This window comes from Microchirus variegatus (assembly GCF_963457635.1).
Source record: "Microchirus variegatus genome assembly, chromosome: 1".
In the NCBI taxonomy this organism is placed as follows: Eukaryota; Metazoa; Chordata; class Actinopteri; order Pleuronectiformes; family Soleidae; genus Microchirus; species Microchirus variegatus.
Genome location: NC_139802.1, coordinates 37,352,433 through 37,369,671, shown reverse-complemented (window position 1 = coordinate 37,369,671; position 17,239 = coordinate 37,352,433). Strand labels below are relative to the sequence as shown.

Sequence of the window (17,239 nt, the reverse complement as noted above, 5' to 3'; positions counted from 1 at the left end):
CAGAGAACCCTTTAAAACGCCTTTCCTGAATAAAGGATTTTAAAGGTTTTTCAAGGGTTCTTGGTGGAACCCTCCAAAACCCTTTTTGACTCCAGGTAGAACCTTCCTATGAGGACAAGCTGAATATGGTTCTACTTAGCACTTTTAAGAGTGTACCTCCCTCCTTCAGAAATGCATCAAGAACTAGAACTGGTCCAAAATCCGCAATGGTACTGCAATAATGTTTTGTCAATCTATGGAATATCAAGTATGAATTAATGTCACTCAAAGTGCAATCGGCCAATGGATATATATATATTTTTAACTTTTTTTTACACAGCACAGTCTCTCTCATTAGTGATATATCAGACTCCTAGCTGAACAATGATCCATGTAATGGAGGGAACAGTGGAGGCCCAGCCAGGCGTATACTATTACAAGCACAGGTTTGAACTGTCAAGCTTTATGGTCGAGTGAACACATGTGTTAGTGTGTGAAAGAGATGGTGAGTGTTTCCCTGTCTGTGTACACAAAGACTGTAATGTGTTAACACTAAACCGTGAGGACAGCGCTGGACTTTTGACCCTGCGATGCAGTATTTACTGAGTGCAGAGATGATGGGGTGATAAAGAGGTGCTGCTTTGTCTCCTCGCAGCAACTCGACTCGACACACACACACACACACACACACGCTGGGAGTAAAAGAGAATTGTTTCATCCTTACGGCAACCTCTGCTGCAGACACAGTCAATAGCCACTTAACTTTTAGAAACCCCGAATAGATTTAGGGTTAATGAAACAAAAATACATTCACAGCAGCCTGAAATTATTCAGTGTCAGGGCCTGAAAGTAGAGTTGGGGATGAGCCAATGTGATACTCAGCATCCGTATCGGTCCAGTCATATCCAAAATCATAGGATAAGAACAGAATAAAACTTTGACCTAACTTAACCTCAAACCCAACTTCATCCATGTGACCAGAAACAACATAACATTACTTGTATTCTGGGTCCTTCATATGAAAATGGGCTCTTTATCAAATCGACTGAGGGAGTGTTTGTGTATACAGCAGCAGCACAGCGACAGGGGGGTGCAAGAAGCATTTATTCTGTCACTACTGAGGTTTTTTGAGCAGTAAAATTCATTTTCAAAATGTTTCGTGGTTGCCTCTTTCTGTTTTCATACTCGAACCTGTCTTGAAATAATATCTAAAACGTTTAAAACAAAACTTCCTGTGTTGCCTGGGGATACGAGATCCAAACACCACTATACTGAAAAGCCCGTGAGAGTCGTGCGGAGGTTTATGAGTTTCATCAGCATTGTGTCGAGTATGCACTTTAGCTTTAGCTGCAAAGTTTAAATTAAAGTTTAAATGAATTAAATGAGGCAGACATCGTAATTGCTAGAAATTCAGGGTTGGAATATTCCATATTCTAATGCTATGAAGTGGAATATGGAGTCGACCTGACTTACAGACATAGGAACTGCATCCTACAGCTGCCTGACTGAGGCTACACCCACACTAATGCATGTCTGTTTTAAACGGAAACAAGCTTTGTATCAGTCGTTATCTGCTTCACATGTTCCTGCTCTACAGTTATTTGCTGACTTAGAGACTAATGATTAGCATTAACAAGGACAGAGCTTTCTTTTATTAGACAATAAGCGGGAACTGAAAGTAAGTCTTTGGAGTGTTTTTTTTTTTTCAAATCCTGACTAATAGAACCAACCAGAATTTGAATGTGGGCAACTGCATCGTTATTTTAAAAGGTCTCTGCGCCCCAGAGTTTCCAACCTAAAAGAGAACCAGCAGAGTTTCCAAACTTCTCTATTTTAGGTGTTCCAAAATAGCAGTGAAGGGTGAACGGTAGTCAAATCTGTACCAGATGCGATATGCGTTTAAAAAAACAAACAAAAAAAACATAGCAGCGAGAATGTAGCATGAAGCTTTTTTTGTTTTTTGTTTTTTTCTCTAAATTCAGCCATTTCCCGAATTGCAGAGTGCGTGTGTGCTTCGTGTTTCGTTTGGCACATGCCTGTTTTTGTCTGCAGCGTATTTAAAGGAAGGCTGAGGAGAGGTGGAAGAGGAAGAGGAGCGGGGTGCACAAGGAGGAAGTTTGTGTTTGTGCAGAGGGCGACACAGCTACAACATTCCTGCGATGCCGACGGCGATCTCGCTTACTGCAATAACGTCCACTTGCAGTCACAGATATGATGACAACAAATAGTTGAATTACTTGCGTCAAACACAGGAGAGACTCGCTCAAATGGCCAGGATTAAGCAGTGCACATTGATTTTTAATTATAGTAACTGGGACATGGTGGGGATCTATCTTAAATTGTGTCTTAAAATCAGTTTTAATACTAAATCCTTTAGTGCACATGAATATAGCAATGCTTCTAAGATGTTATTTGTTGGATGTAGATTGGCAGGCTGCATTTAAATTTAAATTGAACTGTGGTGCTGACTGAGCTCCTGCAGTTGTACAGCTATTTCCCAAAAACTGCTCCCTCACTCTGGCAAGTAATCTGAGTGGATATCCATGGATTAAGCTGCATTAGCCTGCACCTGTTCCCCTGTTATTGGACTTCTTTAAGAATCACCTGACTGAGGGAAAAGCAGGGTAGACAAGAAATAAAACTAAAAGATCAGAAAATAATCTTGGGTTCAACACTGTGATGACTTGTCGGGTTCTGGAGGCTTCATTGTCTCTGGTCTCTTTCTCATGTTTATGCCTTCCGCTACATGAGCTCAAAGGCAAAGTGATCATACTTTATTTCATCCTAAAACGGGGAGATACTACATCACGCTTGTTCTTTCCCGTTTTATTGTATGCTATTGCAGTGCCCGTAGGAAGTATGTATTCCCCTATGTCAGCTGAGATTGGCACGGCACCCCACGCGACCCTCTCATGAGGGATAAATCGGTAGATGATGGATGGATGGATGAATTAGCATTAGCATAGCTAGCTGTTGTGTCACAATGAGGTTTCACAGTGTTTGTATTATGTTAGCAGTACGCTAATGCTAATCGTAGCCTCGCTAGCTTACTTCTGAAAACAGGTTCGGCAAGGGAGTCGCAAAATAGCATGCTAATGCTAAATAAATATTATTATTCATTACAATTTTCTAGAGCGCTTTTCTAGATACTCAAAGCGCTTTACAAATCGGCCATTATTAATTAACACATTCTCACTGGTGGTGGTAAGCTACGTGTAGCCACAGCTGCTCTGGAGCAGACTGACGGAAGCATGGCTGCCAATGTGCGCCAAACGGCCCCTCCGACCACCACTATCATTCACACATATATTCAATTGCATGTTTTTTCGAACTGTGTTTTGTGTTTGTTTTTCGAAATATGTGCTTGCGTATTGGTGGATGGACACGGACTTTGTCGTTTCAGTACAACACCACGACAGACAGCGCAGCTGCTGCTGATGAGTTGCTGCCTGCCTGGTGTAGCGTGATAAATCAGCGGAAGTGCAGCGTGATAAATCAGCAAAAACACTAAAAAAAATTAAAATCAAGGATGCACACCATCGGGCCATGCTCAACCCATATCCAAAACCTTAGGTCGATCTGACTAGCGGTCAGCAAGATATGCCTGTCACAGACAGACAGACACACAGACGCAACCTGCTTTATAGATATGCAGGCCTAACTGTAATGAAAATTAAGTTTCAAAATGCTCAAGGTTTAGTGTAAATGATCAAAACGGTAGATTACGGTGTCAAGTTCTTGTTTCACTAAAACAGATCAAAGGGCAAATCTGATCTTGAGAAAACAGTAAGTAGAGAAAATTTAATTGGCGATGATGATACGTGCCAAACTTGACACCACTTAGCTCTAAATCTCTTTCCATCCTCCATTCTATTTATATTCAAAGTTAAGTTACACTTTCATACATAAATCAGAAACACAGATTCTGTGTTGAAGTATAAATGTGACTTCATCATCAGAACCTGAGTCATTATGTTTGTCTGTGTGCTTCAGCCCATGTTTCCTATAATTCAGCCCTCACTTCCCATCAGTCTTCACTTCTCATCAGTCCCCACATACACACGCACACAAAGACAACACACACACACCCACCAAGCTTAATATCTGACTACATCGTTAACATCCTGGGGGGAAAAAAAAACACTTCGCATGACACAGTAACATGGAACACGAGTGTTTCTTGGTAATGACCCATTGAGAATATGATTCCGTGTAATATCTGTTAGTGGTAATGTGTAAGTGAGTTGTTATCGATATGTTCAAACACCTTCTTACAAGCTGCTTGCAGCGACTATAAATGTTATAGATAATGGTTTCCCGCTGTTGTTACTTTGCTTCTTATTGCCTGCTTTATTGTGTGTGGTCACTAACTGGAGTAGAATAGGTTTCTCAGTGTGAAATGTATTTAAAGGCAGGACATTTACTTTTTTTATGCAATTACTTCAATTTGGCCTAGCTCTGATTTAAATATTATTTTTTTTTTATATATCTAAATTGGGCCAACCACAATCCTACAGTTGAACTTTTGTGACAATTTTTTTTCTGTGACTGTTTCACTCTAGTTCCAATCACCAATGAGCTTCCTCTCTAAAAGTTTCTTCCGGTTTTTCCTTCCTTTTCCTACAGATTATTTGTTTGAGTACTTCCTTGTTATAAAAGACTGTAACCATAGTTGATGTATACCCATGACGCGCTTTGAGAGAATGTATACAATAATGAGCCAAACAAAGACTTGATTTACTTCAAGTGGACATAGTATACCCTATTTCTCCAAGTTAAACTAGTTCCCTGGTGTCCTAATGAACGTGTATGTGACATGCTTTGGTCACAATACCATAAGGATGAAGCACCATAGCGTTCAATCACTCTGCAAAACCAGCCCTGTAGTATCTCTTTAGGTCCACCTTAAAAAAAGTAAAACGAAACTTAAGGGACAGGAAATTACATCAGCCACAGAGGCTACTGTGAGCTAAAAGCAGTTAGCATTAGGAAAAGTTATCATTTTCAGGCTCTAGCAGGCAAATTTCCATCATATATAACATGTATCCACTGGACAGATACATCCTCTGAGGCTGGAAGTTTGTGTAGAACTCTGTGCTGCACTGCGGAACTAAGAACAGAACTTTTTGCGGACTTCCGGTTTTCGGATACCGTTGCCCTCGAGTCCAGCGAGACAACAATTCCAGGAAATAAGCGTATTGCAACGTCTCAGTGAGCGCGGAAGTCAACATCGCATGTTTTATCTCCTGAACTTAAACTGAGGAGGACCACAAAAACACGAGTGAGTCATCTTTTTTCACACTTTGCCGACTGATAGGACCTCCAGATTCCCAAATATAAGGATTTATTTGCATAATATGGAACCTTTAAATATGAGCATCCGCCGACATTTATTTTAATATAAGGTGTTATGATGGAGCAGTTTATGTCATGACAAGACACTTAAATTTGCATACACACAAAATAAAGGGAAAAATGCTCATCTGGCTCAAATGACACATGCAACAAAAGCGGTCAAACGATACAGATTTCATATTCAGTTCATTAAGATATTTAAAAAGAATACTTCCCCAAATGTCTCACTGTTCCTTATATATACACAACTGCAAAAACAAAAAGGGCGAGGAGAGTGAAAACAACGTTCAAGCGCAGGTTAAGAAACCGAGATATCTATATTAAATCATCTTGCAAGTGAAAATAATAAATTAAGATTGATGGAAAGAAGTGGAGACAAACATGAGTGAAGTGGAGAGAAATACCTTCAGGAGAGAAAAAGAGGCTTTTGCACGAAGACTCTGGTATCATGCAAAAGGTATGATGGCAACAGTTATGAGAGCTTAACCCAGCCCAATATTCTGCCCAACCTGAGGCAATAAATGAAACCTTACTTTGCTAAAATCATCCTCGGTTTTTCCACCTAAAAGGTTTATGACTGTACATTTACTTTTCCATGGAAAAAACCAACATGTTTTACAAGTTAAGCGTGTGTGTTGTTCAAAGGCACAGTGCAAATTAAAAAAAAGCAGAGAGGCCGGTTGATCCTGGAAAAGCACGTCTTAAATTCACTCAAAGGACAAAGAGTAACACCACTTTCCCTCTTTTTCTCTGTTCCTCTTGGAGGTATAAGCAGTGCTTTTTTGTAAATATCCCCAACTCCGACAAAATGAGAGGAAACGGCAGCAGCCGTGCTGATATAAGATTTTCCACCCACTGATAATGACACATAGAAACACGTGCTGAGAAAACAATAACATGAGCTCATGCAACTCCCACCTGATCTGTCCCAGTGACAGTTTATACGTCAAGAGGGGTTACAGTAACTTCCTCTAGATAAACTCGAGGATCTGTTCACGGCTGCGGGGGTGAACAAAATATCCATTTATCCTAAAGCAACAGCTTTATTAACAGAGTTTCTTTCTGTCCAAACAAAGCTAAATTCAACAAATGAGAAATATGGATTGAAACTGTTAGAAATACAATTGTAGAGATTTTTTTTTAGTCAAGTCCCGTGAAAAAGCTGAAAAATCTAAATTGAGTGGCTAACTTCCTGCAACAATCTGATTTCATCACTGTCATTTAACAAGAAATGAAAAACGCTAACAGAATAAAGGATCCCTAGACAAAGTCTTTTTGCAATTATTACATGTTACTGCATGTTTAAAGGGCCTTTCAATTCACATTCTATTACAGAGTTGGATTCAATTTAAACTTTGTTTACTCATAAAACTTTATTTTTTTAAATTTTCTTTGAAGGCATTCACTTTGACGTCAACTTTTCGTCACTTTTATCTATTTTTCAATCCCCTTCCTCTGTTGTTGTGGGAATAACACATTTATCTATCAAAATAAGTAAAAAAAATATATATATATTTTTTGAGTGAAGTGGCCCTTTAATTATATTTTTGGTCTGACAGATTTCCTGTGTCTCCTAAATGATCCACGATTCATTCATTTGCCTGTTTAGTTGAGTTTATCGTTTTATCTTCTACACTAAAAAAAAAAAAAGCTGCTCACTTCTGGAAAGAACAAGGCTGGTGAAAACAGGGAAGGGGAAATAACACAAGTTAAGTTATGGGCCACAAAACCAATAAAGTGAACTGACACGTGCTGCGGTATAAAGATCTATAGCGCTGAGGGCGAACTGCACAGCCAGGTGATAATTATTATCCACAGAGGAGGACTGTATGTTATCAACGCGGTCTGTTAGTCTGTATATGTGTCTTTTAGGATTAATTAAAACCCACAGAACTTCAATGAAATGCTGGGCAAACGGGAACCTTATAATAGTTTGGTGTTCAAATCAAATTGTGGGGGTTCTTTGATACAGTGAACATAGTCGTTTTGTTGTTTAAGTCTTGGCAGGTAGCACTTTCTGCTATTTGTAAATGGAAAAAAATACTAATGATTTAGTCCAACTCAGAATTACAGAATTAGTGGCAGGCTGCTCCGGCGCATGTGAATGTGTTTGACTTACTTCACGTGTAATCTGATTTCTTTCCCCATAACCAGGTTTCCTGTGTGCACGTAAACAGTCGCTGTTCTGTTTTCATGTGTCATGGGAACTTCAAGTGCTTCAAACGAACGTCTTTAATCTCAATATATGTATGATTTGCACAACTTGGACCAACAATCAAATTAACAGATCTCCCCTTTGAAAGCAGCAGAAACACTTGTGTGAAAAAGAATAATAAGAAGAATGCTGCTCAATGCAGCTTTAGTCATTCAAGTGTTGCCTATTTATTCAGTTATAATAATTCCTCTCGAGGCATTTGACAACTATTTGACGACATCTGTCAATGTATGCACATTCTGATGTGAAGACAGCAGTGATAAACACGAACACATGGTTACCGGTTTATTTACTCGGTATGTTTCCACGCAGAGTTAAGTCAAGCTACAGTTGCAGCCATCGACTACTGATGGTGTCCCGCTATACAAGCACAAGTGTGGGAGTCGATATATTGAATGATATGTGTTCGCCTCCACTCTATTAGGAGGCAAAACACCCCCTTTCAGCTTGTTAGTAGTAGCTGGTTTATAGTTTAGTATGCAGGTAGTTCTTACCAAGTCTCCCAACCACCCATTCCTTTAAAAATATCCCCCCAAAAAATTAGTTTCTGTTGCTGCTGTCATTCTTCTGGGTTCCTGGCTTCTTCTATTAGAGTACTGTACACTACCGGTCAAAAGTTTGGGGTCACCTATACAATTTTTGTTTTCCATTAAAAGTCACACTTTAATTCATCAAAAGTATTGCAAAATGAATGGAAAATATAGTCAAGACATTGACAAGATAAGAAATAATGATATTTAGTCAAAATAATAATCTTTGCTTTCGTCAAAGAACCAGCAAAACTGTTTTCAGCGGTGCTAACATAATTGCACAAGGGTTTTCTAATCATCCAATAGCCTTCTTACACGATTAGCAAACACAATGTACCATTCGAACACTGGAAATGGGCCTCTATACACCTATGTACATATTCCATTAAAAAACAGACGTTTGCAGCTAGAATAGTCGTTTACCACATTAACAATGCATAGAGTGTATTTCTGATTCATTTAATGTTATATTCATTGAAAAAAAAGTGCTTTTCCTTCAGAAATAAGGACGTTTCTAAGTGATCCGAAACTTTTGACCGGTAGTGTATTTCCTGGTATTACCTGGGTGTTTTCATCTCACATTTAGCGCAATTTCAGACAGACTAACATCATTGACTGCATTTTAAAAGTCCAGTTCTAGTCGGACGAATACATATCTGTTGTTGTTTTTTAATATCAGGTAAACGTAGTGTGTGTGTGTTGCTCTTGAGAGTTGCTGGATGTTGTCTGTGTTTATCCAGCCTCGGCATCACTGTGCAGTAGTTTTTTTCTTTTTTTCCTCTCTTGGTGAGGGGAGCTTGCATTTACCCACAAAGATCAAGGCAGAGTGTGATGGCGTGCATGTCTTTGTACAAAGGCTCAACTGCGTGTCCGTGCGTGTCCGTGCGTGCGCTCGTGTGTGTGTGTTTGTGTGTGTGTGAGTGAGTGAGTGTGTAGTCTTTTGAGAACTGAATGATACTTCAAAGCTTCTCTTTCATTAACTGGAGAAGCAAAGTGAAGCCATACAAGTGAAACCAAGCAACAACACACTGACTTTGCCTCTCTTTCTATCTACATTTATCAAATCGAATCAAGTTACTTCAGTTTCTGAGCCCAAGTGGGACCAAGATTTGTACGCCTAAAACAATGTGTTTATCGAAGGTTTGCATCATATGCGCTGCAAAGACGGCAGCATGGAGATACGCAATGGACATTTACTTCTGTATTGTATTTTGTATGGTGATTTAAACAGCACATTTTAGAGAGAAAAATCAATATGCTAAAGTTTTCAGATCTTCTTATTTTCTCTGAATTCAAATAACTTGAGCAAAGCCTTTGGGGCAGACTTATCACTGTAACCTTGCAGTTCAAACACCGCCTCCAGCTGCCAGTACAGCAGCTGGCTACAAGAAACACGCTGCTGGAGGACATGGACTATAGGGGAAAAGAAGTAGTTATGCAACTCAGAAAAAAAACGAGCAGAGTTTTAAAGCATTTCCAAGTTACTACGAATAAATAAATAAGAAAAAAAACATTCGTAGGGTGAAACACAGCAGATTGAGAGTGAGCTGTGAGATGTCAAGGGTCAGTGGCGTGACTTCAGAGCAGCGTCACAGTGTGAATAGTGACACCGACGTGTCATGTCAGAGACACAGTTTTCATTGACGTACGCATGAGTGAAAATATCAGCAACAGTAGAGTGTTGCCTTGGCATTTAAACATAACGAGCCTATAAAAGTAGTTCTCCTCTGAACTGAAACACAAGGGAAACTGCCGGTTCGCATTAAATGCTGCCTACATGTGCAATTTAATCCTTTAAAAAAAACAAAAAAAACAACACAACCACAAATATGAGCTTGCTAATCAGAAACACAGGCACAGTCAAAATGATTGTTAGAGCTACAGTTACACTAACAATTTGGTCAGAAAGTGTCAGAAAGTTTACACCCTTCCTCGTTGTAAAATGTGTCGTTTTAGTTTAAGATCAAATAATCATATAATATGGATAATGGACAGAAAACAACAATAGCTTCTTCAACGGAGAAACAATTCACAAATTTGAGGCATAACATTTAGTAGCGAGTCTGTGTGCAAACAAAGTACGTTGACACATGATGTCAGAATATGTTCAACCTGCCCAGCCCTGGGCAAAAATGCTGTAATTGCAATATCATTAGATTTAAAATGACATTTACTGTATATTGAGCTACAACATAAAACAAATGAGATACTGTGATGTTCTGAACATCTTCCTGAGAAGATCTTCTCTGTCTGGATCTCTGTGAGTTTACAGCATATTGTATGGACACTAATACTGCATTGCACATGTGTCTGGTGGAGTTAAAAGTCTTAGTAGTGGAAGTATTTATTACCCCTGTTGGCAGGTGGCCTGGTGCGGCTGCGGGACCGACTTCGCTGACGCTGCAGTCGAGACTTGCCCAGGAATCTGTAGTAATACGAGGGTCTCCCGGACCCCTTCCTACTGACCCCAGCCATGGTGCTGCGGTTCCCACTCTGAAGGCCGCCAACAACAGCAAAAGATATTCCAGCAGCACTGACAACAAGTCCCGTTGAGTCCGGTATCAGTGCAGATAAAGCTCCGGCAGACTTCTCATGGAGTGCAACTCGACGTTTATCACAAGCTTCACTTAAGAATCCTCTGACAGACACTCACATCTACTAAAGTTAAACTCCAAATAGATTCTGTCGGGGTTCAAATCCGCTCCACTTTGCAAACATTTCCCATTGGGAGGAGAGAGAAGATTAGGCATCCACTTCTGTTCAATACTTGTGTGCTGTTCTCCAAGCTCAGACTTTTGCTCCACCTTTTGAACACTCCCCCCTCAAAGTTTCCCACAGCGAGATCCCAGAGGCATGATGTCCGGAATACACTGTGAGCGTGTATCCTGAATGACAGGAAAGCTGTTCTGTTCCCAGTGCCAGAGTGCACTAAGGGAATTTTATAGACAGTCACAAAGACGGTTCCTCTAGTTTCACAAAGCAGTAAATGAGTCTATTATAGCACAGGTATTTACATCCAAAGGCTACTACCCTCACCTCCTTTAACTCTGTGAGAATGTGTGTAACAGACAGACAGATAGTCAGAGAGAGAGTGCTATGTAGTTGAGAACAACAGGAGAAAACTTTGAAGGCTGCATAGAAAACATGTACTGATAAAGAGATCCAGTGGAATGGAGTCATTTAGCCAAGATCAGATAACAGGATGTTTTCAGCCCACAGTCAAACGTATTCTCCTACAGACGCACAGATAAGACAGCACCCGGTGCAGTAAACAAGTCTGACTTCATTTGATGTCTTTACTTTACTGTGATACCACACAGAGATCCCTGGTTCCATCCACAGCCTCAATCTCAATCCGGGTTTTCCAACTTAACCACTTTAATTTGCCTCCCAAGGCAGGGAAGGCATGGGAGGGAGTGACAGCCTATCAGAAACAGATGTAAATGGGATGGTTAAGAGTGACAAAGAGCCAATCACAATGTGTGCTCTGAATGACAGAGGGCTCAGAGGGTCAACCAGATGGACTATAGTCCACAGCTAAGGACACACTAAGGCACCAACACAATTGCAGGGATGTCTGCCCTCTGGGGTTAAGCAAAGTCAGCTGTTTTACACACTGGAATTTAAATCATGATATGTGACTGTTCCTGCAACAAAGGGATTATTTTTTTAAAAAAGTATTCTGATTAAATCCAGATACTGTTGAGAATCACTTCCATATCAGTACCACATGTGTTATACTGTCATGAAAGTAGCATTGTTCATTTTTTTAATTTTTTTTTTTAAACCTATCACTGAAGTTTCAGCATAAAGAAGCCAGTCATGTGTTTGTTGCATTCATGGCTTTACTCCAAAATACTACTTGTTGTCATCCAACATGTGGGAATATAGTTTTATTAATTAAATAATGAATGAATGAAGTATTTAATTAATTAATTAATTAAGGAGAAATTGTGATGAAATGTGTGTAGCATTTCAAATGGCGCCCAAAAGATTACGCCTGACGTCTGTTCATGTCCCTTACATTGGTTTACAGTCTCTCTCGTCTTCAGAATCACTATGGTGTCAGATTAGGCCAGTGCCATCACACATGGAGTCCATGAAATGTGGCTGAAACACTCTAAAACACTTTCAAAACAGTACGGTAAAAACTTATTATGGAGTGGCATGGCTCAAGAGCCAGAGGGGTCATACTGTGGTCAGAATGTCTCTGGACACTTCGTTGTAGGCAATGATCCCCAAAGCACCAGTGTGTCAATGAGGCGCACTCTGTTATGCACCTCGAATATTGTAATTTCATGATTACGTTGGGTCGAGGAGGTTATATTTTTGGCCACATTTCGCTGTTTGACAGTCTGTTTGTGGGCAGAATAACTCAAAAACTTAAAAGGTGCATTATGTCATAAATCTAAAGCAACTGGCCGTAAAATCCTCCTAATATGTCATGGAGACACTTTTGCAGACCGCAAATCATGTTTTGGCATGTGGCGCCACCTACCACCGTCTACCAATCATTGCAGTTAGTAGAGTCTCAGCTGACGAGCAACCACGGGTTGCCAGTTCCGTCTGAGCTACAATGGTCGGAGAAAAAACGAAACCTAAAAGAACCTTGTTATTTTGAATTTGAGTGTAGTAACCGTTTTTGGCCACATTCTTACATATGGCGCCTTTAAGGAAGAAGATTAGTAGTGTTCCGACTATGCATCGCCTTCAAATGTATGGGACGATGAGCAGCCTTAGTGAAGGATTGTGCTTTACGAGTGCTTTCTCTAATATGAGGTAAGAGATAACACAGCCATGCAGGTGCGTCAACAGTAGAGGAAAAAATGCAAGACAAAGGAAGAACTGACACTGACAAGTGACTTTTGGATAGGAAGTAATCAGCACCATGAATTCACCAAAGAAAATGCCTCAATAGAAAGCAACACCTCCCATGGTCCCAAGTTAAATGAATTCATGTAATAATTGTACTTAATCAGAGTCTTCCTCACCTGGCCCCTGATACTCTTCCTCTACATCCCATCTCCTCCCCCAGTGTGACTGCGTAGTTGTTCATTGTGATACCACTTGTTGCTACTGAGAGCAGCGGGGACCATAACAATATACACACTGTGTGGAGAGTTCGTCATTACCTCAGCCAATAAACTCCCAGCGAAAGAATGCGGCAGTGTGTGTGTGTGTGTGTGTACACGTCTGTAAATCTCTAACATGGGGTTGACTGTTCTTATTGTTCCAGAGAGAGTATTTGTGAGGAACATTAGTAAGTATACATCACTCCAGCGTGAGCCGCAACCCTGTGTCAGGTAGCATGGGGGAGTGGTAAAGGTTTCACACCGCGGGGGTTTTGCGATGCTACTGCTGGATTTATGAAACACACGATTAATGCGCAGTATTTTCTTACTCGCGAAAGAGCTACATACACATCATTTCTTCAGGTTTAAAAAGTTACAGTATAAAAAGAAGGCATGTGTGTGTGTGTGTGTGTGAGGCCACACAAACTTTTTCAATTAAAAAAAAATAGATTTGATTTGTTGTCCCTGTGCAGGGAATAGTTACCCACAATGGCTTCTTGTTAGACGCTTTGGGAGGCTATGGACAAGCAGACCCGGAGAATCGGGGTCATGCGGAGTTCGCGCGCTGCTGCTGACGGCCTCCCATTGCTCCGACGACAAAACCACCAGTGAGCAATGAATGGGCCAATAAAAGGTCAAGGAAAAAATAAAAAGGTAAGTCAGTGCTTCATTGTGAATATCAGCAGTTAACGCTATACACCCAAAAGGTGAATATTTATTGATTCCCAGAGTGATGTTAAAAACGCTGGCAACAAGCCATATATTACGCAAGTGACAGACTATTGCCGAATTGTGACATTTTTGAATCATGATCAATTCAGAGTACCATAAGGTCATTATTCTTTCCCGAAGGAGAAACAAACTGAAGAATGCCTGTTGGCTATTCATATACAGTAACTATCGTCAGCAGATGCAGATGTCGATATTTTTCTTACAGTGCCTCAAAACAAACATTCAACAGATGAATTAAAAAAGTATTCTATGTAAAGGTAAAAATCAATCCTCCATGCCCTTGTCCTCTATTTTGTTTTGCCAAAGGTCACTCACCCTGTTTCTTCAAACCCATCCTGTTGCTATATTAAAATGAAAATACTACCAAAACAAATGCACAATTTATAACAGTTCAAATAACATGCACCACTAACTACAGCGGCCAAATGTTTTCTTAAATTATTTCACCTGCATTAAACATGAATTTATACTTCAACGCCTTCTTTAAACATGATGCCTCAGTACCTTTTTGGTGTATTTCTACTTGAGTTCACTTTCTACGTGAACACTTTAATGGGACTTAATAGAGGTGATGGTACTTTGCAAGTTTACTTTACATACTCAGCAGTACGACCCGGACGTTTCCACTAGGTATTTAAGTGCCCACTTTCCAGTCAGTCAGCACTCTGAAATAATAAGTCAGGAGTGCAGAGAGGAAAAAGGTTGGGTTTTTTTTTGCAGGCTGATGCAGACAACAACAATGGCTGCTTGAATATAGCGCTATCATGATGAACACATTTAGTTGACTGCAGTGTTTAGCACAGGCCATTAAGTGTGCTGAGAACAGACTCAAGGTGGGAGAAATATGATGTCTGCAGGCTATCTATACATAGACATATTATATTGTTCCAAATGAAGGAGCGAAATACCCAGAACTCAGCACTGGAAAATTGAAAGAAAATGCCTGCTGACTGCTTTAAGAAACCAGAGAGAGAAACCTGGAGATGTAAAAATGAACTAAACTCTTAGAAATAAGGGTCCTTCTACAAGGGTTGAAGTTCTACCTGTAAGCATTTGCTTCTGAAAAGAGTTTTTCAAGCATTCTTGGTAACACTAATGGTTCCAGTAAGAACCATTTGATCCAGAGAACCCTTTAAAACCCCTTTCCTGAATAAAGGGTTTTAAAAGGGTTCTTGGGTAACACAGGGTTCTCCTATGAGGACAAGCCGAAGAACCTTATATGGTTCTACTCAGCACTTTTATTTCTAAGAGTGTACCTACATCACCAAAAAAAAGACATGCATGGAAAAAGTAAGTGTATTACCTGTTACAGAAACCAGGTACCAGGTATACATGAGAGCAAAAAAGAAAGTAATACATGATAACATTTTAAATAAAGGTGATTTAGGGAAAAAGTATATTTTTTTCTTATGGGCAACTTCTAAAGACTACACTCCAAATAAAATGCCATTGTAATGATTTACCTTTTTCTGGACATGCTGTAACTGCGACCATGATGACAGCAGATATTGATGACCTTTAAGTCTTTTTTTAAATAACCTCCATTCACTCTTGCTGGACCTGATTCTGGCAGTTTGAGTCTTTGAGTCTATCTATCGTTGAGTCATACACTTCTCACAGTGTTCGTATCTGCCAATCAGCTTAGGGCCGGGACATACTTTTCGCATCCCTGACGTAAATGTTGTGAATCTGCTGAACCCAACGTGGTTGACCGAGCGTACACCTCGTGTTTGAGTCAGCACGGACGGTACATCCTGCAGCACAACGCTGTCCAGTCCAGTTGGGTGGCGTGCTCTTGTTTTAGTCAAAAGAGATAATGAAGAAGACAGTAACCATGGAAATCAGCTTGAAGTTATATGAGTAAGTCCGCTGGTATCCACACACGGACAACTCGGTGCTCAAAGAATACAAGGACATACAAGAAAGGTCAACTCTGAAATGGAATCTGAGATAGAGTATGTATGCGTGGAATGCTAGAATGAAATAAAACCCTCTATTAAAGGGCCACTTCACCCAAAAACATTTTTTTTACTAATTACCAAATATAAATGATCATCAGACAGTGGATCTGAGATACATGTATCATTCCCACAACAACAGAGAAAGTTAGGATTGAAAATTGAATAAAATTGACATAAAGTCAACGTCAAAGTCACTTTCTTCATGGAAAATTACATATGAAAAAAATCTGGTTAACTTTGGGCAAAGTAAACAAACACAGCAGCATCATTATGAGCGTACCTCCGCCACGAAGGTTATGTTATCGCCGGAGTTTGTTTGTTTGTCCGTTAGTTCGCAACATAACTCGAAACGTCGCGGACGGATTTGGATGAAATTTTCAGGAAATCATGTCAACAATGGGACCAGGAACAAGTGATTTTGAACATTTTGCGGCGTGATCCGTAGATGCTATCACTGGTTACAACACTCGCTGTCTGACCGTAACGTTATCACTGGTTACAACACTCGCTGTCTGACCCAGACGCGCCAGCAGGGTGTATTTTGTAGGCACTGTGCCTTATTTCCCCCCTAAATAGTTCTTCATTTGACCAAGTGGGAAAAAAAATGGGTGAAACAGCCCTTTAAAGTACGAACGAAACTGCAGGTATATTAGTACAGTACATGCGGAAATGCAGTACAAAGTAAAGTGTGACCTGGCCCTTACGTCGTAGAAGAACAGAGGTGAAGGGTGAGAATTAAAAAGGCTGAATTCTCTGGGTAGATTTTATGCTCAGGGAAAACATTTTTTATAGTTTTGCTTCAACACATGCTCAATGTTGTTTCAGTTGTACTCACAAACACTTATTTACGCACATTAGCACAGCATTAACACGCACAGGTACTCAAACTAAAAGGCGACGAACACCCGTAACTCAAACAGCAACGCCAGAGGTCCTCCGAGAATAGCACGTACAGTGTATTGCTGTGAATGAAAATGACTCCAAAAAGAAATAAATCACTGAACCTGTAAAGCTGTGAAACACTTTTTTTTTTTCCAACTCTAGAGATGTATCCAGCTGAGGGGAAAATTGAACTAATTCCACTTTACGAGCAAACAAAAACACAAAGAGAGAGAGACGTATTGATTCCGAACACATTCTCTGTTCTCTGCGTGGATGGATTTCACACATAAAGTGCAATACGCTGGCTATTGTGGCTGAAATACAGCCTCTAATATAGATGCAAACACGGCTCAGAGGAAGTCATCGGGATTAGACTTCTTCGGAAAATAGCAGGACAGATGGCTTGCGATAAGACGCCATAAATGCATTTATGATTGAATATCTGGGCAAAACTGGCTCGTCTTGAAGTGAGAAAACACGTCAATATGGATTATGGAGTGGAGGATGAGGCAA

The 17,239-nt window shown here is 40.1% G+C and overlaps 1 protein-coding gene across 2 annotated transcripts in view; it reads right to left on the bottom strand.

Annotated features, from left to right (window-relative positions):
- dab2ipb (DAB2 interacting protein b) overlaps positions 1-10,558 on the bottom strand; it is a 106,916-nt gene extending 96,358 nt beyond the window's left edge. For both annotated transcript variants that reach the window (XM_083895345.1, XM_083895342.1), the window contains exon 1: positions 10,431-10,558. In XM_083895345.1, the coding sequence (XP_083751471.1) occupies positions 10,431-10,554 (124 nt within the window). In that variant the 5' untranslated portion in view covers positions 10,555-10,558. The remainder of the gene's footprint in view (positions 1-10,430) is intronic.
- Between the last annotated feature and the right edge of the window lie 6,681 nt (positions 10,559-17,239).